Raw genomic sequence first — 21,042 nt, forward strand, 5'->3', positions numbered from 1 at the left:
GCACACCCATATCCTAATTCAGATGCATGGTAACGCATGTGAATGCAGGTATCGGGTGCAAAAACTGTCACCACTCTTGATTCTCCTACGAAACACTAAGAATATAATAAAAGCAAAGGTCTTTGCAAAGGGCATTGAAATTTTAACCTGGAAATCCACATTCCTGAGCAAAAGAAAAGCAAGACGGACAAGGGGATTTGCAGGCCATGTGCCTTTTATTACTATCTTCTGAATATTTTTCCTTAAGTATTTTTCTTCCTGCTTGTATTTTCTAACATAACTCAGCTCCTGTTATAACCCTCCAAGCTGGGAGTTACATGACAAGTGGGTAATGGGTGAGCTCACCATCACTGAAGTGCCGGAAGAGGAATTATCAAGGTTAGGGTGGATTTTCTACCAGATGACCGCAGTTCATTGCTGTAGCTCACGGAATCTGCACAGCTGAGTACCCCGCCGGGCAGAAAACAGTTGCTTTGAAGCTGCCACTTCCTTAACAGTCTAAGTGGTTGCTGGGCACTTGACAAAATGTGCTCAACTTTGAGATTCTTTTAAAACATAAAATCAAAATTAAATTTTGCTGAAGTCCTCATGAAAAACCCACAAAGGGTAAACTTGGCATTTCTGCTGAATAAAGAAGCAGAGAAGAAAAAAGACATGCCCTGTATACCCCCATAAAAATACCCCCAAACAAAAACCAACAAAAAAACCACACCAAAAAAAAACCCTGCACGACAAAAAAAAAAAAAAAAAAGGCAGGGGGCAATTCTATTTCTCTGTATAACCCTTTCTCTATCACATTTGAGTGTAAATGCTTGGTCTGCAGAACAGGTGCGCATCGCCTGTAACAGCCAGGGTGAAACAGCACGTTCTCCGTGAGTGCGGAGGGCATTGTGCAGCATTTGCCTTCTGCTCTAAATCTGCTGTCCCCGTCCCCCTGCAGACCCCCAGGGATTTCCCCAGGAGGTCAGAAGAACCTGGTCACTGAACCGTTACTGGTTTCCAGGGGTGCCGTTCCTTGGTGACCTTCAGCGTGTATCGTTTCAGACCGGGGCAGTGCGTGAGGAACGCATCTACCACCTCCTGGCTGACCACGCAGTAGCAGTGGATCTCCAACAGATTTCTGCACTGCCTAGCCAGATCGACTAGTGAGGCATTTAAGCCCTCCGAGGATGTGGTTTGCAGCGTCAGCTTCTTTAAAGTACTGCTGTAGCTCTGGGTGACGAACCTAATCTGATCGACCATGTAATTATAGGTATTCAGTTGCAGCGTGCTCACAGGTATGTTCAGCTTCAGGATCCGTGGTATTTTGCAGGCAGGGACTGTATGATCGAACTCCAGGTCTACACAGAGCTGAGGATGCTTCTGACTTACGGCAGCCCAGAGCTCTTCTGAGATGACCGGTATATACTTGTCCAGGCGCTCACAGAAAATGTCTAAATGGGTGAAAGCTGCTCTTCCAGGCTCGAGCAGCTCCTGGAACACATCGTCAGACAAACTGGCATAGTAAACACCCAAGGCCGAGAGAGTGGGACACGCTCTGAGAACTTTCCTGATGGTGTCTGGTGCCACGTTGCATACCAGGGTGCGGTTGTTGATGAACAAACTGTGCAAGTTTGGGTTGGCGGTAGCTAAGAGTCCGACCAGCTTATCGTCGAGAGTGAAGGGCATTTTTCGAAAATCAATATGCTGAAGATCTATCTGGTTTTTCGTGTCGCATATATTCTGTATGCTCTGTAGGATGTCCTGGCCAGAGTAGAAATAGGGGTTCTCTCCATGGCACACAATGCACAGCTGCTGCAGTTTGTGGTTCTGTTTTGCCAGCACATCCAAGATGCGTGTCACATTCCTCCGGTTGACCTCCTTGGACTGGTCAAACACAATCTTCAGGTGTTTGATTTGGCTGAGGAACTGGAGCAGGCTCTGCAGCATGCCTTCCTCATCTTCTGAATCACAGCTGGAAGGGCAAAAAAACCTCTTAGTCACCATGAACATTGAGCTGAGCAGCCACAGAGCAGATACCCTCCTTTACTAGTGTTTCTACAAACATCAACAGATGCGCCAGACATTTCTTCTCACTTGATGGCTGCAGAGTCACTGTAAGGCCAAACACTGGTCAGGAGATGAGAAGAGTCATTCCCAGAAAGACCCATCAGAGAATTAAGTGTCATGACAAGGATAACTATTCAGGAACTTTGCCTCTTGCCATTTTCAAATGGCAGCTTAAAACCACAGACCTAAGGATGCAGTATTTCCCATAAAACCCAAATCCTAAGCAGCAACTGAAAAAAACCCAGCATACAACACAATTTTCTTTATTATATAAGCAGGTGCTAGTCACGTAAGAGATCATCATCACACATAGAAGCCACAATGTCAATAAGGTCATAGCAGAGTGCTGGAAATGTTTGACAGGCACTGGAAACAACGATCTGGTTATTCCTGCAAAGGTGCTTGGACATCAGAGACCCATTCCTCTCACCTGATCTCTGTGAAATGCCACACAGAGCTAGAAGAAACAGCTGCAGCCCATTCTCTGCAAACCTGGAAGACTGTGTATCTGTCTCGAAGGGAAAGGTAATAGAAAATCTGGATGAGGATTTCTTCCGGGATGTAGTTCCACAACTGTGGAATGGGAGCAGGCATTTTGCCGATTTAAAAATGGCAGAAACTTCCAAAACCGCAATTAATTCTCAAAAGTCCCTGTACAGAAAAAAAAAGCAACAAACAAACAAAAGAGACAGACACACGCATTAGGATTTATTTCACAAATCAAACCAATGCAACTGGATCACAGAGGAGGTCAAAATTGTTTAAAACTTGGAATTTCACCAAATTGAACACAAAAATGGGGGAAATCTGTTGGTTGATTGTTTTGCACAGTTTTTTTCAATCAATCCTAAGAAGCTGGGTGATACTTTCCAAGAATTAAAGATATCAGATCAAAGCTTTAGTGGGGGACAAAAAAAAAAAAAAAAAAAAAAAAGAAAGCCTCTTTTTTTCCTGCAGTGAAGTTTTGCTACTCTGAGTAATAAAAATGCAAGGGAATTTTCTAGTAGTGCTGCCCTGGTGTTCAAAAAGCTGATACAGATTTCTCAAAGTGTGGGGGGGGAAAAAAAACCCTCTTTGCAAGCAGAAGCTCTGCACAGAAAACAGCCCCATGTACCCATTATTTACCAACAGTGAAACAGAAGGGCCTTCAGCAGAAAGCAGTAGCTCAAGGACGGTGGTCCTTGCCTGGGATAAGACGCGACAGTTGGAAAAAAATACTTTATTGCTGTGACTCCTGTCTCAGAATTTGCATTTATACATGTCAAAATGAAAAAGCAAATCTTGAACTATAACGCAAAAGAATAAGCGCCTTGGGAGGAAAGCTGAGTGTAGCATCAGAGCACCACCTAACATTCTCATTCATCTTTTTCCAAAATGCTAGATTTCTGCACAAATAAAACTATTGATGCAACATTTATTTTTTTCTAACCCTCTCATAAATCGGCGAGGGGTTGTTAAATGCAGACGTTGCCCTTCCCAGGCGAGCAGTGGGGCCAAGCCTCACCGCCTGGCCCCGCAGCTCGCGGCATGCCCCTCACCTTTGGAGCCCTGGGTCCTGGAGTCCCCGTGTTATCTCAGCATCGAGGGGCACTTTAAATGAAAACCTGCCCTTCTGAATATCCTCAAAGGAGGAAAAAGAGTTGAAAAACATGAAGCAAGTACGGAGTAGCGATGCAAAAAAGCATAAGGCAGAGAGGAACACGCTTTTCTAGAATACAGCACTTTGAAGCGTGACTCACTCGGAGTGCGGGGTGGCAGCAGCAGAGCAGCTACGCTATCTTATCTGCCATCGGATCCGTGACCACCCCCTTCCACCCAGCCCCGGCTGGCACAGCCAAGTGACACCGTCCTGCTTCCTTCCTGGGACCTCGCGTCTCTTGCCATTTTCTGACAAGAACAGCTCGGACTTGGCTTTTCTCCCTGTAGCTGCTTTTAACGCTGGCTGCGATACATGCCTGCCCGCAGGCTCTGCGGCTCCTCCGTGCCCTGCCTGCGATCCCACGTCTTCAGCTCTTTGGCTTCCTTCCTTGGAGCCTGCAAAAGGGACTGTGAACCCCTCAGGAAGCGGGGGTGCACTCCCAGCTGTGGCCATGGCTTAGAGAAGCTCAGAAATGTGACGGGAGGGCAGGGAGGCGGGCGGAAAGGCGACGTTATTAGCGTTATTAGCGTTACTGAGTCAGTGGGGTGCACGGCCTGCGCGCGGCGGGCTGCCGGGGTCCGCCTTGCCTGCCCACCCCGGCGAGGGCAGCCGGGTTTGGGCCAGCGCCGGGGGGCCACAGCGGGTCCCCGGCCCTCACCCAGGGTACGGCGGAGGCCTGTGGGGCCCGCAGGCCCCGAGGAGGCCGGGCAGGCGGCGGCGGCGGCCGGGAGCTGGAGCGGGAGCAGCGGTGCTGTGGTGGGGGGAGCCGGTGTGGGGGAGCCCCAAGCCATGGCACCCCTCCGGGCTGGGGGCGGCCTGGCGAGGGGCGCAGCGTACCTCTGCCAGCAGAGCCCGTCTTCCTCTGCTGTGCTGCCTGCCTGCAGCCCAGAGGGAGGAGCAGCGCAGGAGATACCGAAAATAACAGCCGAGAGAGGCGTGTTTTCCCTGCCATGGGGTAGGAGCCAGGATGCTGTGCTATCCTTTATGGGAACGAGCGGATGGCCAGTCCTCTCCTCTTCCCTCAGCACCCGCCCCTCCCCCAGCTACTCAACACCCCCTTCCCTGAAGGCCCCCAGCACCCCCCTTCCACACCGCAGCCTGAGGGAGCCTGTTGTACCCCAACCGCGCATCCCCCACACACTCGCCATCGCATCCCGATGCAGCCGCTCCCCTCACTGGCAGCTCCACTTCCCAAGCAGGAGGCTCCAAGTGCTTGCCTTGATGTCACCCAGCAGGATGCTCCCCAAAAACAGGTGCCCAGCAAGGCCCAGCAGGAGGACAGTGGGTGGCAGCTGCCTCGGCCCTTTTTACCCTCTCCACATACAGCGACCAGAGCAGCTTCAAGGAGAAAACATCTGGGGGACCCGGGTGGGTGACGGTCCCCACAGCAACTTACCCTGTGCTGCCTACCTGGCTCTGGGAGCCAGCGCTGCTTCAGCCCTGGGTTTTGTAGGTTGTGATGTCTGGGCTCACTGAACCCCCTTAACCCTGAAATTCATGAACACACGAGTTGCTTCTTAAACTGGCAGCGAGTTAATGCCCGGTTTGCAGAAGCGCTGGTACCGTCTGCCCTGCTGGGACTGTGGGTGCCATCTTACTGCTCATCTAGAAAAACGGCAGACAGATTTTAACATAACAAAGGAAATGCAAAACTTAATACTGTCTGTTGAAATAAAATTCAACACCTATAAAGACAGAATTATGAACATGTAAACACAGCTTTAGTATTCAGAGCTAGGGAATCTAGCAGCAAAACAATTTGCATATTATGTAGTGCAATGAACAATTGTTCTTAGAGACCCCCAGTCTTAAAACTACTTTGAAGAGAATGGAATCCTTACAGGAAAGGTTTTAAAAGTGTCCAAGATGTAATATCCCAAATTAGTAGGTGTTCACCCACTACAATCTAACAGCTTCTCTATGCAAAAGTGCTTTGGATAACTGACTTTAATAGCTCCCCAGTAGCAGGATCCAATGAGGCAGATTAAACCTAAGAGATAAGCAATAAGCCAAGAAAAGTAGCCCAGGAAAGCAGAGCACCCAGGAGAGCCAGTCTGGGTTCACCCCTGCAGGGTTTATTTCAGTTCTGGTTTTCCTTTAGCAAACAAATGAGTTTATATTGTTAAAATACTGTTGCTGTAAAATAGCATTAAATACAGATGTATTTTTAAAATACAGATGTATTTTTAAAAATATAGATGTATATATAAAAAAGTCTTTCATAATACTTTCTACTTTTGTTTGAAGTTCAGTTGCCCGGAAAGTTTGCACAAACCGGCTGCCAAGCCAGACAGCAGCTAGCACGTGGGCATGATATCTGGCACAGCATCCCATGCCAGCTTCTTGCCAGCTGGGGACAAACAAGGGAGCTGCTGTCACCCCTCCGCTCCTGGGAGAGCATTTATGCCAGACAAAGGCAGCCTGGGCAGGAGGCTGCTGCCTGAGGTTGGGCAGTGGAGATGCACACCCAGCTCCTGGCTTTGCTCGCCATAGAACCTCTCATGGAGTCGGGAAAAGCTGCTTTGCTTTTTCTACCTGCCCCGTTCAGTTTGTCAGAGGAGCACAGCCGCATTAGCAGCCTCAGCTGGTGCAGAAAGAGGTGGGACATAATTCAGGTGTCACCACAGGGAGGACTAAGCCCTAACACCCAGCTGATCTCGACACCATCACCTTGCCCCTCAGGCAGTGGGGCCCAGCCCAGGTGTCCCTACCTGCTGGCAGAGGCTGGGTGTCACGCCACTCTGCATTCACTAAGCGCGTCCCAGAGGTCCCCTCCATCACCACTGCTCTCACAAATGGTGCTGCACTCCCTGCATGCTTCTTTTGGGAGCTTTCCTCCATCACCCAGTGCACCCTTGGGCAGCAGTGTCCTGGATTTGACTGGAGAAGGAACCCCCACCTCGTTAATCCTTCTCCCCTCCTGAGCAAACAGCACCCCTAGATGCTGCTACAGATGCTGCCCAGTCTGTGTTCCTCAGCTGGGACACCTTTCCGCTGCTCAGTAATTATTAACCCAACCAACCTTCACTTTCACTGTTCACTCTCGTTAGCAGCACCACAGGGAAAAGCTGGTGAGCCCTGGCAGAGCCATCACCCACAAGCTATGGGGGTTCCCAGGAACCCCCCTTTCCTCCGCCTGCCATGGGCTGGGGGCACATGCCCTGTCCTGGCCGGCTGCTGGTGGGCAATGGGGGGCACTGGGTTGCAATGGGGGGCACTGGCTTGCAATGGGGGGCACTGGCTTGCAATGGGGGGCGCTGGCTTGCAATGGGGGGCACTGGGTTGCAATGGGGGGCACTGGCTTGCAATGGGGGGCGCTGGGTTGCAATGGGGGGCACTGGGTTGCAATGTGGGGAACTGGGTTGCAATGGGGGGCGCTGGGTTGCAATGGGGGGCACTGGCTTGCAATGGGGGGCACTGGGTTGCAATGGGGGGTGCTGGGTTGCAATGGGGGGCACTGGCTTGCAATGGGGGGCGCTGGGTTGCAATGGGGGGCACTGAACTGCAATGGCGTTTGTGGCTGTTTCCCCCCCCCCCCTTTTTTTTTCCTTTTCTTTGGGGGTCTTTTTTGTTTGTTTTGGGGTTTTGTTGGTTTGGGTTTTTTTTTCTTTTTGGGTTCGCTTGGGTTTATGTTTTGGGTTGGGGTTTGGGGGTTTTTTGGGGGGTTGTTTGTTTTGAGGTGCTTTTGGGTTTTGTTTTCTTTTGGGGGTTTCCTTGGGTTTGGGTTTTTTTGGGGAGATATTTTTTGTCTTTTGCTTTTGGGGTTTTTGGTGGGGTTTTATTTTTAGGTTTAGGTTTTTTTGTTTGTTTGCTTGTTTTATTTTGGTTTGGGGTTTTGGTTGGTTTTGGTTTGTTTTTTTTTTTTGGAGGGGGGATATGTTGGGTGGGCTTTTTTTAGTTGGTGTCGGTTTGGTTCGGTCCGGGCCCCGCCGTTCCCCCCGGCCCGCCCGGGCCGTGCCGGCAGCAGCGGGCGGCGCCGCGCAGAGGCGGAAGCGGCGGCGCCGAGGCCGGGCGGCGGCGGGGCACAAGGTAAAGCCGCCCGGAGCCGCGGGGGGGGGGGGGGGCCGGGGCCGCCGTGGGGGGGGGCAGGACCGGGCCGGGTGCCGAGGCCGTGCGGGGCGGGGGGGGCACCCCCAGAGCCGGCGGGGCAGCGGGGCAGCGCGCCCCGGAGCCCCTCGTACAGCCCTTGCACGCCCGGCGTGTGGGAGGGGGCGCGGGGGCAGCGGTGGGTGCGGGGGGACTCGGGGTGCTGGCGCCCCGCGTGGCTCCGGGCTGGCAGGGAGCGCCTGGGCGTTTGCGCCGCAAAAGGGGAATCGTCCCGTGGTGAAATCCGGTACGCAGCGCGCGGCTGTAGTTTTCGGAGATGTTCCTTGGGTTCCCCTTACCCTCCTTCCGCAAGGTGCTGGGAGAGGGGGGCCCGCATCCCGGACTTCCCGGTGGCCAGAGGCTCGGACCAGACCTGGGATGCAGCAGCAGAGCATACTCCTGGGTGGTTTTTTTCCTTTACGAGATCCTTTTCTAAAATGCTTGTGTGATGTAGGAGCTCATGGTCTGGAAACGCTCCTGCATCCCACAGGTGCTCCTTGCACTCCCATATTCAGTGTGAATTTTATGATTTGTTTATTATTTCCTGTATTTTCTGAACAAGCTGCCATGCTGGGCGCAGTTCGAGGTTATAGCAGGTAAACGGGGTGGGACGTATGTTCCAGCGCCCTGTTGGACATGCTGCAAGGGATGGAGATGGTTCTCAGCCTCAGCCACCACCTGGAGGAGGACAGCCTGCCCATGGGAGTCATCCTTCTTGGTCTGACAGCCCCTGGTGACAAAAAACCTGCATGCCCACAATCTGAAGGACAGCTGAAGGGAGGGACAGTGTCACGGCCAGCAGTTGCGCTGGCTTGGCGGACACGGGAAGGCTGTTGGGGTTGAGCAGTGGGGCAGAAAGCAGGAAGGAAGAGATGCCCACGGGGAAGCAGCTGAGGATGTGATGGAGGTCCAGACAAGCAGCTGGAGAGAGGGCAGGACTTGGGACTGGGGCTGAACCAGAAGCCCCAAATGACTTGTCACTGTGGTGTGGTGGAAGGGCTGGCTCCCAGCACCGCTCTCTGTGGAGCAGTTTGGTGTTTTGGGGATTTTTTTGGGGGGGGAGTTGCAGGGACCAGCTCGCTCATGGACATGCCCAGACAGTTTGTGTACCCACCAGAAAGGAGAGGTGGCCATCCATGCCTGTCTCCAGGGCTGTCAGATGCTCACCAGCTGCCACAGCCCCAGTCCGGCATTGCCCAGCCTAGCACAGCTCTTCCATTCTGTGATTCCGTAGCCTGGGAGGTGTTTTGGTCCGTCTTTGCCTCAGGAGCAGAGTTGGGTGCAGCCGCAGCAGATGTAAGGTCTGCATTAGCTGGGCACTGAGGAACAGGTGTGATGAGAACGGAGCGGTGGATGTGCTGTCTTCCACGTGCCTTGCTGCAAGAGACGAACGGTGGGAGAGGATTGATAAATGAGCTAGTACGTAAAGCAGAGGGATAGTCCTGGGTCACAGAATGGTTTGGGTTGGGAGGGACCCTTAAAGATCCGTTGAGTCCACCCCCCCTGCAATGACCAGGGACACCTTCATCTAGACCAGGTTGCTCACGGCCCGTCCAGCCTGGCCTTGGATGTCTCCAGGGATGGGGCATTGGCCACCTCTCTGGGCAACCTGTGCCACCGTTTCATCACCGTCACTGGAAAACATTTTGTCCTTATATCTAGCCTAAATCTACCCTCTTTCAGTTTAAAACCACTACCCCTCATCCCGTCTGTTAGTGTCCTGCTGCTCTGTAATGTGTCCTTCAGTGAGGACAACCAGGGGACCGGGACCCTGGGCAAAACGCCTCTGCCTGCAGTAGGGCTTCAGTCCCTGTGGCTGTGCCAGAAGCAGGACTGCTGGGTGCTCCCTGGAGCACCCCAACGACGTGTCTTTAGCCTTTGCCAGCTTGGCTGGGCACTCAGACACACGAGGACTGAAACGGTTTGCTTCAGGGTCTCTTTGGACTATAAAATGAACAGAGTCCAGTGGAAAATGAAAGCAGAGCTTTGTGAGTTGCTGTTGGGACCCTGTGTCCCGCTGTGCTTTTACAGAATAACAGTAACCTCCTCAAGGGTGACGCTTGCTTTAAGAATATCACCAGCCTCCTCTAGGAAACAAAGGTAAATCCCCGTGATCCCGCCATGCTTGTGCTCGGTGTTTGCTGTAAGTGCTCCCCCGCCGTCAGGCCCTTTTCCCTGTACTCTCAGCTCACCTGTGTGGTTTTTTCGTAGGGCGCTGAAGATGGCAGGCAGCTCCGCTCCTTGGATCGGCAGCGCTTATCTCTTCCTCCAGTCGACATGCAAGAGCATCGTTCTGCCGTCTCTCTACGAAAGCTCGCAAAAGAAACCCAGCGTGTTCAAGGCACTGAAGCTGGCGTTAGCAGGTACCCATCCTCGCCGGTGTCTTGGTGTTGCTGTCTCATCCCTTCACGCAGTGCCGTGCTTTGCTTTATTCTCGCGCTCACGGGTAAGGAAGGTTGGCGCTTGCTGTATTTAGTAAAGACAAAGCGGAGCACATTCTGCAGAGGTCTGCCGTGGCGGCTGGGGGCTGGAGCACCGTTCCTGTGAGGAGAGGCTGAGGGAGTTGGACCCGCTCAGCTTGGGGAGAGAAGGCTTTGGGGGACCTACCCACAGCCTGACGGTACCTACGAGGAGGGGAGATGGAGCCCAGCTCTTCACAGTGGTGCATGGGGAATGAGAGGCAATGGGTGCAGATTGAAACGAGGGGTAGACACCAGATCCAGGGACAAACGTTTTCCCCATGAGGACAACCAAGCAGCTGCCCAGCGTGACTGTGTGTTCTCTCCATCCTTGGGGGTTTTCAAAACAGGACTGGATAAAGCCCTGAGCAACTTGGGCTGACCTCAGGGCTGACCCTGCTGTGCATGGGAGGTTGGGCTCGAGGCTTCCTGGGCTTCCTTCCAACTCGAACTGTCCTACAAGTTATCCTACTTTATGAATGTTTGTTTAAACCCATTTATGTAAGAGGGGAAAAGATTGCAATTGCTAGAAAAGAAGATTTAATTTCTGGTTTTATACCACCACAGAAACGTGATTTCTGCTTTGAGAAGCCCATTTTTAAAATTAGCAATAGCCAGTATAAGTTCTTTTCTGATGTAAGCAGGCACGATTACATTAGCTTCAACTGTATGTAACCCTATTTACATCAGAAAGAGACTTGAGATGCAGATGGTCATAAAACTCTTTTTCTCTATGCACCCTTGCACCAAGCTGACTGCAGAATAGTTAGAAGGGTTTATCTTACTTAGCTAGAGTGACTCTCACTGTGTTCTTTACCAGTCTCATACACCTGAGCCTATATCGTTTAATGGGGCTTGTGTAACTATTTTGTAATTTCTTCTGGCAATCGTGAGCCGAGCCGAGTCAGGCAGTTTATCCAGTACAGACCTGCTCATCTTGCAGCTCGATCCAGAGCTGGAAAGCAGCAGGGAGCCCGACGCAGTTGCCTGGTTAGGCTTGATTTACACTTGCTTTGTGTCGCTGAAATGTGAATCTGCTCACATGTTTAAGGGAAAGCCAGCAAAAAGACTCAATCCTACTGAGCTTATCCAGACCTAAAAAAGCCATGAAATCGGCAGCTCCCTGAAGCGTCATGAAGAAACATGTGCAAAGTCCTCTCTTCTGCAGTAGCTTCACAGCTGTCATGTACAGCATTCGTAAAGGTTTCCAGGTCTGTGCAGCTTTTCCCTCCCCAGCCCTCCTACCCTGCTATGGAAGCTTGTGTTTAACCAACACTCAAGAAAAACAAAGCCCGGAGGAAGAGGTAGAAAGACGTTTCTGGTCAGCCACAGTGAATTCAAATGCCTCCCCTAGGTGCCTAGCCCCATGTCCCAGTGACACATCTGGCCTGAACTAAGCTTTCTGATGCAGCCAAGGACTCGGAAAACCCTGTAAAGCCACTGTTAGATCACGTACTCTGAAATCCCAGGCTAATTGCCCTGCCTAACGTGGCGCACACGAGTCTGCTTTGCCTTGGGGTTGTCCTCCGAGCTACGCAACGCACGGTGCGGGGCTCGACGGTACCCGACGCAGTGCCAGTGGGAGCTGGTACCTCTGCGCGGCGGGGGGGAGGGGGTTAATTTGGGTCTGGAAGCAGTTCAGGCAGCCTCCCACAGGCCTCTGCTGTAAGAGCAAAAAAAAAAAAAGAGAAAAACACGTCCTCTAAACTGTCATCATCAGCATACAAAATCCCTGTGGAGACAAGGTCAATGTGCACAGCTAATCACAATGAAATTTTGCTGGGAGAAGGAAGAACGAAGGCCTGGACAGTTTCTGCTGTCAGCGTGGCTCATGCTGCCCCTCCACTAATGTTAGAGGGCATGTCCCCAGCTTCTCCTTGCTTAGGTTTTACCATTAATTAATTCTCTGTGCGAAAAGAGTTTAACAAGTCAAGGCCCGATCTCAAGCAGCCCAATTCCCGTGTCTGGACCTATCACTCGCCACTTGTGAGATGTTTTGAAGGCTCAGAGCCAGCCAAAAGTTACCTCTGGGCATGGGGTGGAGAGGAAACGCAGGATTTTTTTCCAGGACCTTCATCACTGCATGAAAGTCCAGTCACAAGGACTGAAGACTGTCTGAGCACTGAGCTGAACTTTCATCTATAAAACTTCCCTGTGCTGCCAGTTTAGCGTAACCATTTCTGTCTGGGAAATGGATCCTCAGACTGAACCCCTCCCCTAATAATCTCAGCGTTGAGATAATTACCTGGGGTGCAGCAGCATATGGCCTCCATTGGCCACCATACTTCATGGGGATGGATGGTGGCAGGGCAGCAAAAACTTGCTCTTGGTTTAACGTACAGGTTTTTCATCCCAGAGGATGTGGTCACAGGGAGAAGAGAATTCAAAAGCCCCCCCCTTTGCAGGCTTGGTGGTGGGTGGGAGTGGGTCTGGGTCGCATGTCTCATGCCTGGATAGTGACTCTGCTCACTTCTCCCTGCCAGACTCCACCGGCAGCGTGAACGGCGTGGACATGCTCAAAGTGCACTGCAGCCACCCACACCTGATAGTCCAGCTCAAGTTCTGCAAGCAGGAGAACTGCCGCCGCTTCCTGCGGAGTTACCGGGAAGGAGCGCTCCAGCAGTCCCTCCAGAATCACCTCCAGCTCTCCTTGGCCATGACCACGGTGCCTCTCGAAATGGAGCTGAAGGCTGGCAAGGAACACCTCGACGACATGCTGAAGGATGAGGATCGCTGCGTGGAGTGCATCTACAGAGAAAAGGTGAGTGGGAGAGGGTGGGAGGCCAGGCAGCAACGAGGAGCAGTAGCACGGGACTCGGGAAGGTGCATGCAGGTCTTGCTCTGCTGCAGCATGCTGGGTTGTTGACTTCTCCCTCCTTCACCTCTCAACTATAATGTGGAGAAACAGCTCTGCCCTTCCCCAGAGCAGTGCGCTTTTCTGGAAGGTGTGACAGTTACCTAAAATAGCTTACAGAGGTTCTGCGAAATCCCTGTGGTTTCTGTGTGTAACAATTAGCATGGCTGTTACCACCGCTACAATGAAGAACTATAGAAGGTGCAGCTGAAAGCATGAGCAAGCATGCCTTGATACACCTGTGAGGCAGGTGGAGAGGACAGCAGTCCGGTGTGGAACAAGCACTGCTCAGCACCTTTGTCCCCTGCCTTGCCCACCACCTCCTCCGAGCAAAGCAGTGGTAACTGCACCTAGAAGCGAGCGTGGGTGCAAACACTGCGCATTAAACCAACAACTTGTGACAGAGTGGGGACAAACAGCATCTGCTGCCAGCAGAACATAGGCTGCGCTTTTGAAGGCAAAGTCTCTCTCTCAGAAGTGATATCCAGCGTCTAGCTCATTGCACACTTTGGCCCTGGCACTCTAATCCTGCTAGCAAGAGCAGTGAGGTCTTGTCATCTCACCACAAAACCAAGGCACTTGACATGATTAAACTCATTGCCTTTCCCCTCTCCCTCTTTTTTTCCACCTGGAACTAGCAATACCTTGTAACTCTGGTTCCCTCTAGATGGTCCTGAGAAATAGGTACTCACCATCTACTTGGGAAGATGAGGCACAAGAGTATGTTTTGCCACGTTGCTTTTCTGCAAGCACAGAGAACGAAGTGCAAACGTTTCAGCCCTGGGCCAAACCACACGTGATGCGCCGTACCCTGTCAGCCTCTGCTTGCGGCTCCCTCCCCTCGCTGAACTAGCGGCCTGAACAAAAGAGATGGGCTTATTCTCAGTTCCCCCAGACTGACTTAGCTGGGCTTCTGCCTGACAGTGCCACAGTCAAAGATGTCCCTAGGGCACAGCTGTCAGTGGCCGAGGGCACTGCTGGGTGCTGCTGTATGCCAGCTAAGCGCTCGCCAGAGCACTCGCCAGGTTGGACTCTTCCCATGTGTTTTGCTGCTTTTACTCCTTTGCTCATTACCTGCCTTCTGGAGGTCAGGCTAGTTTTCTCTTGGTCAGTGAGAAAAACTGGCTTGGAGAGGATCCGGGAGCAACAGCACTTAGGTAGTGGAGGGGCAGAGAGGAGAAGGGGCGTAGCAGGAGCTGCCTGCTGTGGTGGCCCTGAGCTGCTGGATCAGGTCACCCCGTTCTGTGGGCCTGACCCTTACATGGGGTAAGTCAGAGAAGCCACGCTGCCTGTGGTGCCCCCTGATTCTTGCAGAGGGCTGCTGGAGGTAAATGTGGACTCGTAGGAATTTTGTGCAACTTGTAAGCGCTCACTGCTGCACGTGAGAAACCCAGGGGAGGGAGATTGCCTGTTTCATATCACATCAGAGAGAGAACCTCACACGTTTACAGCCAGAACTCCATTAGGCTATTTCGTCTGGTCAGTTCACAACTGACACTATAGCTGCCTCATTGCTCCTCTCTTGACACCATCATCTTAGGCTGCACCTTCCAGCTTTGCAAGGCGGTGAGCCTGGCAGGCATCACTGACACTGTTTGCATTGCAGCCTGACCGCCTGCGGGATGAGGAGATCACGGAGCTGGAGGAGTGCCTCAAGAGCCTGATCGTTCACCAGAGCATCAACAACAACACGGCTGTAAAAGACTGCGCATCTCTGCACTCCCCATCTCTGCCTTTTCCGTCTCAAGGCAGCTCCCTTTCCCCGCAAGTCACCTTCATCTTTCAGGGACAAGAGTTCGGTGAGTAGCTGGAACTGACCAGGACAGCCCTTGGTCTTCCTCGCCTCAAAGCCCAAGAGGGAGGATTAACGTGACTACGTATTGGGGTCTACCTCAGATGCATCAAGGATCTCCCAGCATCCCATAAGGAAGGAATTCCAGCAGTCCTAAGATACTGCCATACTGCTTCTGCTCAGGCTTCAACCTGTTTTTTTCTTTTCTGGGGTGGCACAGAACCAGATGCTTCAGAGCCTGTGTCCTTACAGGTTCCTCACATTTAAAAACTCCTTAATACTGAAAGGAAGAATGCAGATTAGCTTCTCTTCCTCCACATCATTTTGTTGAGGTGAGTTAATATCGTAGGTGGGGTCAGGCTGGGAAGGTTGCTGTGGGCACCATCAGCCCTGCTGTCAGCCGGGATGGATTTGTCCAGGCTCCCTGCAGTACGTCAGCTGTCTTCGGGGTCTGTCCCCTCCAGAGAGCTTTCAGACAGTCTCACATAACAATTTTAGCTTGAGATCAGCTAGATAATTTCTGAGCGTGCTTAAGCTGCGTGTCCAATCTGCAGTGCTAAACAGCCAAGGAGAGAGCTCCTGTGTTGCATCCTGAGGATGCTTAGGCAGGGGACAGGGGACGTGGTCAGAAAGGTCTTGCCAAGTTGATTTTGAAAGGCTGAAACAAATAAAAGAGGATGTCTATCAGAAGAAAAAAAGAAAAGGAGAAAAAAGAAAAAAAGCTCTAGCAAACCACAGGGCAATCTTATACTGGGGGAGGAAAAAATTTTTTTAAAAAAGCTATTGCCGAGCTTGCAGGGTGGGGGCAAGCCCAGACACTGGCGTTGTGGGAGGATTTCAGTAAGGGAAGGGCCCGAGCAAGGCAGAGGGCTGGGGGCGGACGGCCACGGGCGGGTGAACGTGTCACCGCGTGCTGCAGCTCCCCACTGAGGCACCAGCGCCGGGGACGGCAGGCGGTGCGGGGAGCGGAGGGCAGGAAGGTGCGAAGCAGCGGGGCTTCCTCCGGCGGCCCCACCTCCAACGGTGGAGGAGCATTGTGGGGGCGTGCGGACCCCCGGGCAGGGTGGTCCCTGTAGCTTCCCTGCTCTGGGACCCCAGGCAGGGCTGCCTGGGTGCTAAACCACCGGAGGACGAGTAGAGCAGCCCCGCAGCAGTTTAACAGCACACTGTGGGCGCCGAACAGGCTCCCTGCTCCGCGGAACATTGAGCCAACCTTGCACTGGCCCAAGCCGCCTCACACCAGCCCTGAAACCTCCGTGTTTCACCTGCCCTCTGTCCCTTTCAGCCAACAGAATGCTCACGCCGGATGACCACCAGAAATTTGCCAAGCTTGTGTCCAAGAAATGGAAGCAAGTGGGTCGCTCGTTGCAGAAGAGCTGCCGGGCCCTGCGTGATCCCGTCATTGATAACCTGGCCCTCGAGTACGACCGAGAGGGACTGTATGAACAAGCCTATCAGCTGCTCCTCAGGTTTATCCAGTCGGAGGGGAAGAAAGCCACGATAGCGCGGCTGATCTCAGCCCTGGAAGAAAATGGTCTCACCAGCTTGGCTGAGGAGCTCTTGGGCCTCCATTCCAGCGAGGACTGCTCCTAGAGCCCACGGGGTCATGGCATCGCTAAGGGCTTTCTCGCTTTAGCTAGTGTATGGGACTGCTGCCAGCGGCTGGGGATGTAAAGCCCTGAAAATCACCGCAGGTTTCCAGGTAGGTGGGAATGGCCGGGGGAGAGGTTCTGTGCTCGCAGAAGCCAGCACGGACCTCTGATGTCCCCATTGTGTGTCCAGAAGTCAACGTTACTTTCCCATGAAGTGGTGAGAGAGGCTTTCAGCCTGACTTCCCTCAGGACTGAGCCGTCACAGGGAAGAGCCAGGCAGTCAGAGAGCCCTGGGGGAGAGTGGGGGAGAGGAGAGAGCAAGGAAGGCACCTCGGAGAATTCCTCTGGGAAGCAGGCGATGCCACTGTTTCTTAGGCGGTGGCCCAGGCCATCACCTAGAGAGCTGCGATAGATTTCTTATATTGAAGACATTTTTACCCTCAGGCATGACACCAACCGAAGACAGAGAGGAAATTAAGGAAAAGTCAGTTTTACATTATTTTTCCTTCTTCAAATGAGGAACAGACACCTGCAGCAAGTGCATCTGCCCTGCCCTACTGTGGTACAGCTCCTTCCCACCTCTCTCCACCCAAAGGTTTCCCTTTTACCTGGGACAGCCATAATCTTCCACAAAGCACCAGATTGCTGCTGTAGAACAAATTTCAGGCTCGGAACAAGCCATCCGAACAAACACAATTTCGGAGAACGATTCCCAACTCTTGGTTTGTGGTGGACAATACTATTTTGCCTACATCGTGCTCAGCTCTTTCCCACCAGCCCGAGGGAGCCTGTACCTGTGACAAGCAACACGCAGTGCTGGAAGGAAAATTGTCACCTCGTCAGCGAGTTACCTGTGGAGTGCAGATGGGAGCTGCTGCTCTGAAGTGGGTCGCAGCACCAGATCCCATCCTGAACCCGGTGACCAGCTGGCTGCTAGCGCCTTCGCTCGCTTCTGGACCACGTACCCTCAGCCTGCTGAGTTCACCGGAGAGGATCGCTCATGCCGTCGTGTCTCACGAGCATCGGGATCTGCCCAGAGCCTTTCCCTGGCGGTGTTGTCACTGTGTGACAGTGGGGCATTAGCTGCTGTGCCTGGATTTACCTGCCCTGATTTCGAGGGTAAAAATGGCTTCAAAGACAAAGCACCCAAGCCCCAGGGCTGACTTGTGCTTCCAGTTCTGCTGGGAGATGCCAGCTCTCTCCTGGTATGGGTGATGCAGACTGCAACAGAGCGCAGTTTACACCTTTGCCCATAAAGCACAGAGCAACACGTGTCTAGCACGGCACAGGTCTTGTGAAGCACAAATTCCCAATGCTTTCCTGATAGGTTTTTACTTACCCTTTTCCATTAATCCTATCTCTCTTCGTCTTTCCCATCCGTGGGAATAGCCGGTGGGCCTTGGAAATCATTTCAGATGTCGAGGGTGGTTCTGCCAGCACACGTAAAGCCCGTGTGGGCACACACATACCAGGCCACTGGCAGTCATGACAGGCCCAGCTTTCAGTCAAGCCCTGATGGTCTTTTAAACCACAACTCACATCCTAATCCTTCACGGGAGCCAGAGCTGTAATTTGGGAGGGAGGAATGCAGCCTTGGGCTCAGGTGTGGGCTGGGATCTGCTCCCACAGCTGCTGAAGACCTGGGGGAGCAGGATTTAGACGGCCAGCTTCTACCCAGCTGGGGTCCACAGGTGAGCTGAGCATCACCTTCCTCAGTGTCAGCCTGAGGAACCTGGCTGTTTTGCTGCAGGTTTGGGATCCCCAAGGTTACGTACACAGTGTGGAAAGGAAACGGAGGGGGTTAAAGGTGGGGAGCATGTTCGCAAGGTGTGAATGAGTATGTTTGCATGGTGCCCTTGACTTCATCCTGGCACTGTCTCTACAAAGACTGTGGCTCCGTGACCTTTCATTCAGCTATTCTGGGTCTGTGCTGTTGCAGTCTCATCTCCCCCATTCCTGCTCCACGTCCTTCCCTCTCCCTTACAGTAGTACCAGTGCTTTTCCCAAAATGAAGCAACTATCTCTCCGACAGTGTTGCTTTTGGGACCAGCATGGTGGAACCATACCTCAAAGCATTTCGTTTTCCTGCCAGATCCCAACTGGGGAACTCTTCAACAGCAGCCTACCTGGCAAATGGTATTTTAAAAAAAAAATTACAAAAAAAAAATCAGAAACTTGAAAATTACTTTAACAGCAATAGGGTTTGCTCTTGATTTTGGGAAAATGATTTTTTAGAAAACGAGGTCATATGCATACCTGCTGTCTTGTTTGTAGTCAGTATTTCTAAGCTATTCACGTGCACAGCTTTCATACACAGTTATAAGGCAGCCCCTGAGCAGTGAGAACTTCCAGCTTTTACAGTATCTGTTAATGCTCAAAATGAGAAAGGCTTGTTATTCAGCATCTACTTCAAGTCCAAAAAAACTTCTTTGCTGCTATTACTGTATTACAGAGGTCTAAGCACGAATGCTTTTTTTTCTTTAATGCAAACCTTGGTTCATTTTATTCTTCTGCCAGCAGTTGGCATATGCGCTTCTTCTTACTCACAGATTCCCTCTCACAAGTGCCATTAAGTGCTGGAGCTTCTGGCAACCTTTCTGGAATATCATAATCTTTAACAGTATTCACAGGTGCCTTCATTACAGAGACTCAAAGGAAAAGGGTTTTCCAGGGATATTCCATGGTGGAATTGTCTGGAGCGCATGGCATGGTTTGGGACCGTAGCAGTGGCTGTTTCATACCATCTTTTCCGTGATCAGTCATCATCATCAGATGCAATGAAACCTTGATTCTGGTCTCAGGCGGGCTCCTTCCTCCTAAAAAAGAAGGGTTCTTTAGTATTACCTGGCACAAACGTAGAGACAATTTTCACGGAAGCCTTAGAATGAGATAGATCCGTTGGGTCGTGAGTACAGGATGCCATTTGCATTGATTTGGCATTTGGCTGGGGCTCGACTCTGAATTTACTTCTGTTTTACCCAGAAGATTTTACAGCGGTTTTACACCAGGGTGCAAAGACAAGGGAACTCGCGCCCGCGCAGGGCAGGCAGAAGCACTCACAGAGGAAAAAAACATCAGCAGAGATTTGTTGAAGAAACTGGAGGCATGTCTACCTGGGACGGTAATGCAGTGAGTGGAACTGAAGAAAGAGCTAGATGCTGGGGGTACTTGCTGATACACCAGAAACTCAGGGCTCTACGCTCACCCAAGGGCTGAAATAAGCACCCCAGCGACTGCCTGGCTGGCATGCTGGTGGAAGGGGAGCACACTCATGCTTCCTTCCTTGCGTATGCACAGTTAGTTGCACACATACTGCACCCACTGGGATGCCAGGCATGCAAGCGACACTCCCTTACTGCTGTTTATCCAGATTAGCTAATGTCTAGTGCGTGAGATAAGCCACAGGCAGTGCTGCTGCTGGTGAACTTGGCTCTATCCCCTAACAGCTCTTCTCTATGTATTGAGAGATGTCTGGGGGGGCGGGAAGTAAAAAATCAGGGGGGTTGCGATGTTTCAGAATCGAATATGCAGCAAACCAGCAGATGATTTTAAAATAAATACGCTAATCACTTGCATATAAAAAATGAAATGGGCAGAATATAAAACAAACAGCAGAAACCAGGCCAAAATGTGCTTACAGAAAGGGATCCAAGAGGGCTTTTTTTGTGGTAGATTGTTTTTGTAGTTTTAGCAATGTTTCAGACTTGAAGGAGGCTCCTTTCAGTCTGTCAGAAGGAATAAAAGATGCATCCAAAGGAGAAATTGAATGATTTGGATTGACATAGCTGAGCTATAGTGTTCAAACGGAGAGCAACAAAAAGGAGGGTGAAAGTTAAAATGCTCACCAGATACACTTTGACGTGAGGCATCTGGCAGAAGTAAACCTGAGACTATACCCTGATACAAAATTGTCAGGAAGGAAGGAAAAAAAAAAATAAAAAGCAAGCCGTCCTGGAGGGCAGAGTCAGTGAAAGGCCAACTTTAACCCTCCTAAATGCTTGTTAAAAATGCAGCATAGATTAATTTGTCTGCTGAAGACGAGGATGCGCCTCCACGGCAGATGGGGAACGTGCTCTCTTCCAGCAGCTGCAGGTCTCACATGCCACAGCTGCTTGCAGTGGGCCACTTTATCAGGTAAAAACAGCACTCGACTCAAAAATAAGGAAAGGCTTCAGCATTATTGATCGGATGCACCTGAAAATCATGAGCCAGACCTTAAAGAAATCATAGAATTTTCTTCCAGGTTTACATAGCCAGGCAAATTACAAATGAATGTCAAAAGCTCACAGCGACGCTTTTCAGGTTTCCGTTTTCAGCTTCAACCCTACCATTGAAAAGCTACCTGGGTTGTTTTTAATGCAAAGCGGGGTGCTAGTGTCACAGCATGGCAGGGTGCAGAGCTTGGGGGAAAAACGGGAGCCTCCAAGTGAAACGGTTTGCTGAAGCTTCCTAGCTGGGAAGTCTTGGAACTGCATCTGTTTCAAGATTTGGGAGGAGCTGAAGCAGAAAGCAGAGCATGCTTTGCACCACTGTCAAGATATGGAAAACATAAGGCCTGAAAAGCCTGTAGG

At 51.6% G+C, this 21,042-nt stretch overlaps 2 protein-coding genes across 3 annotated transcripts; one reads left to right on the plus strand and one right to left on the minus strand.

Moving 5' to 3' along the window:
• Window positions 1-196: 196 nt before the first annotated feature.
• On the minus strand, window positions 197-4,590 carry FBXL8 (F-box and leucine rich repeat protein 8). The gene is made up of 3 exons (XM_037409577.1): window positions 4,526-4,590; window positions 2,480-2,700; window positions 197-1,954 (listed from the first exon to the last, which is right to left on the minus strand). The coding sequence occupies exons 2-3, from the start codon at window positions 2,641-2,643 to the stop codon at window positions 979-981; spliced, it is 1,140 nt and encodes a 379-aa protein (XP_037265474.1). The 5' UTR covers window positions 2,644-2,700; window positions 4,526-4,590; the 3' UTR covers window positions 197-978.
• A 3,080-nt stretch (window positions 4,591-7,670) lies between these two features.
• Window positions 7,671-20,394, plus strand: TRADD (TNFRSF1A associated via death domain). 2 transcript variants are annotated; one of them, XM_037409381.1, is made up of 5 exons: window positions 7,671-7,717; window positions 9,986-10,137; window positions 12,717-12,994; window positions 14,694-14,886; window positions 16,165-20,394. In XM_037409381.1, exons 2-5 carry the CDS (start codon window positions 9,996-9,998, stop codon window positions 16,470-16,472), a joined length of 921 nt encoding a protein of 306 aa, XP_037265278.1. In that variant the 5' UTR covers window positions 7,671-7,717; window positions 9,986-9,995; the 3' UTR covers window positions 16,473-20,394. The 2 variants fall into 2 exon arrangements, with proteins under 2 accessions (XP_037265278.1, XP_037265276.1); XM_037409379.1 differs by lacking the exon at window positions 7,671-7,717 and adding an exon at window positions 7,946-9,193.
• The last annotated feature ends 648 nt before the right edge of the window (window positions 20,395-21,042 follow it).

This window comes from Falco rusticolus, chromosome 15 (genome assembly GCF_015220075.1).
Source record: "Falco rusticolus isolate bFalRus1 chromosome 15, bFalRus1.pri, whole genome shotgun sequence".
Classification (NCBI taxonomy): domain Eukaryota; kingdom Metazoa; phylum Chordata; class Aves; order Falconiformes; family Falconidae; genus Falco; species Falco rusticolus.

What these genes read in the sequence shown, in the direction of transcription:
- FBXL8 (XM_037409577.1), bottom strand. Translation starts at nt 2,643, where the DNA reads ATGCCTGCTCCCATTCCACAGTTGTGGAACTACATCCCGGAAGAAATC. An exon ending in TGGCATTTCACAGAGATCAG is followed by an intron (nt 1,955 to 2,479) that starts GTGAGAGGAATG and finishes TTGCCCTTCCAG; the next exon opens with CTGTGATTCAGAAGATGAGG.
- TRADD (XM_037409381.1), top strand. Translation starts at nt 9,996, where the DNA reads ATGGCAGGCAGCTCCGCTCCTTGGATCGGCAGCGCTTATCTCTTCCTC. An exon ending in ACTGAAGCTGGCGTTAGCAG is followed by an intron (nt 10,138 to 12,716) that starts GTACCCATCCTC and finishes TCTCCCTGCCAG; the next exon opens with ACTCCACCGGCAGCGTGAAC. An exon ending in CTTTCAGGGACAAGAGTTCG is followed by an intron (nt 14,887 to 16,164) that starts GTGAGTAGCTGG and finishes TGTCCCTTTCAG; the next exon opens with CCAACAGAATGCTCACGCCG.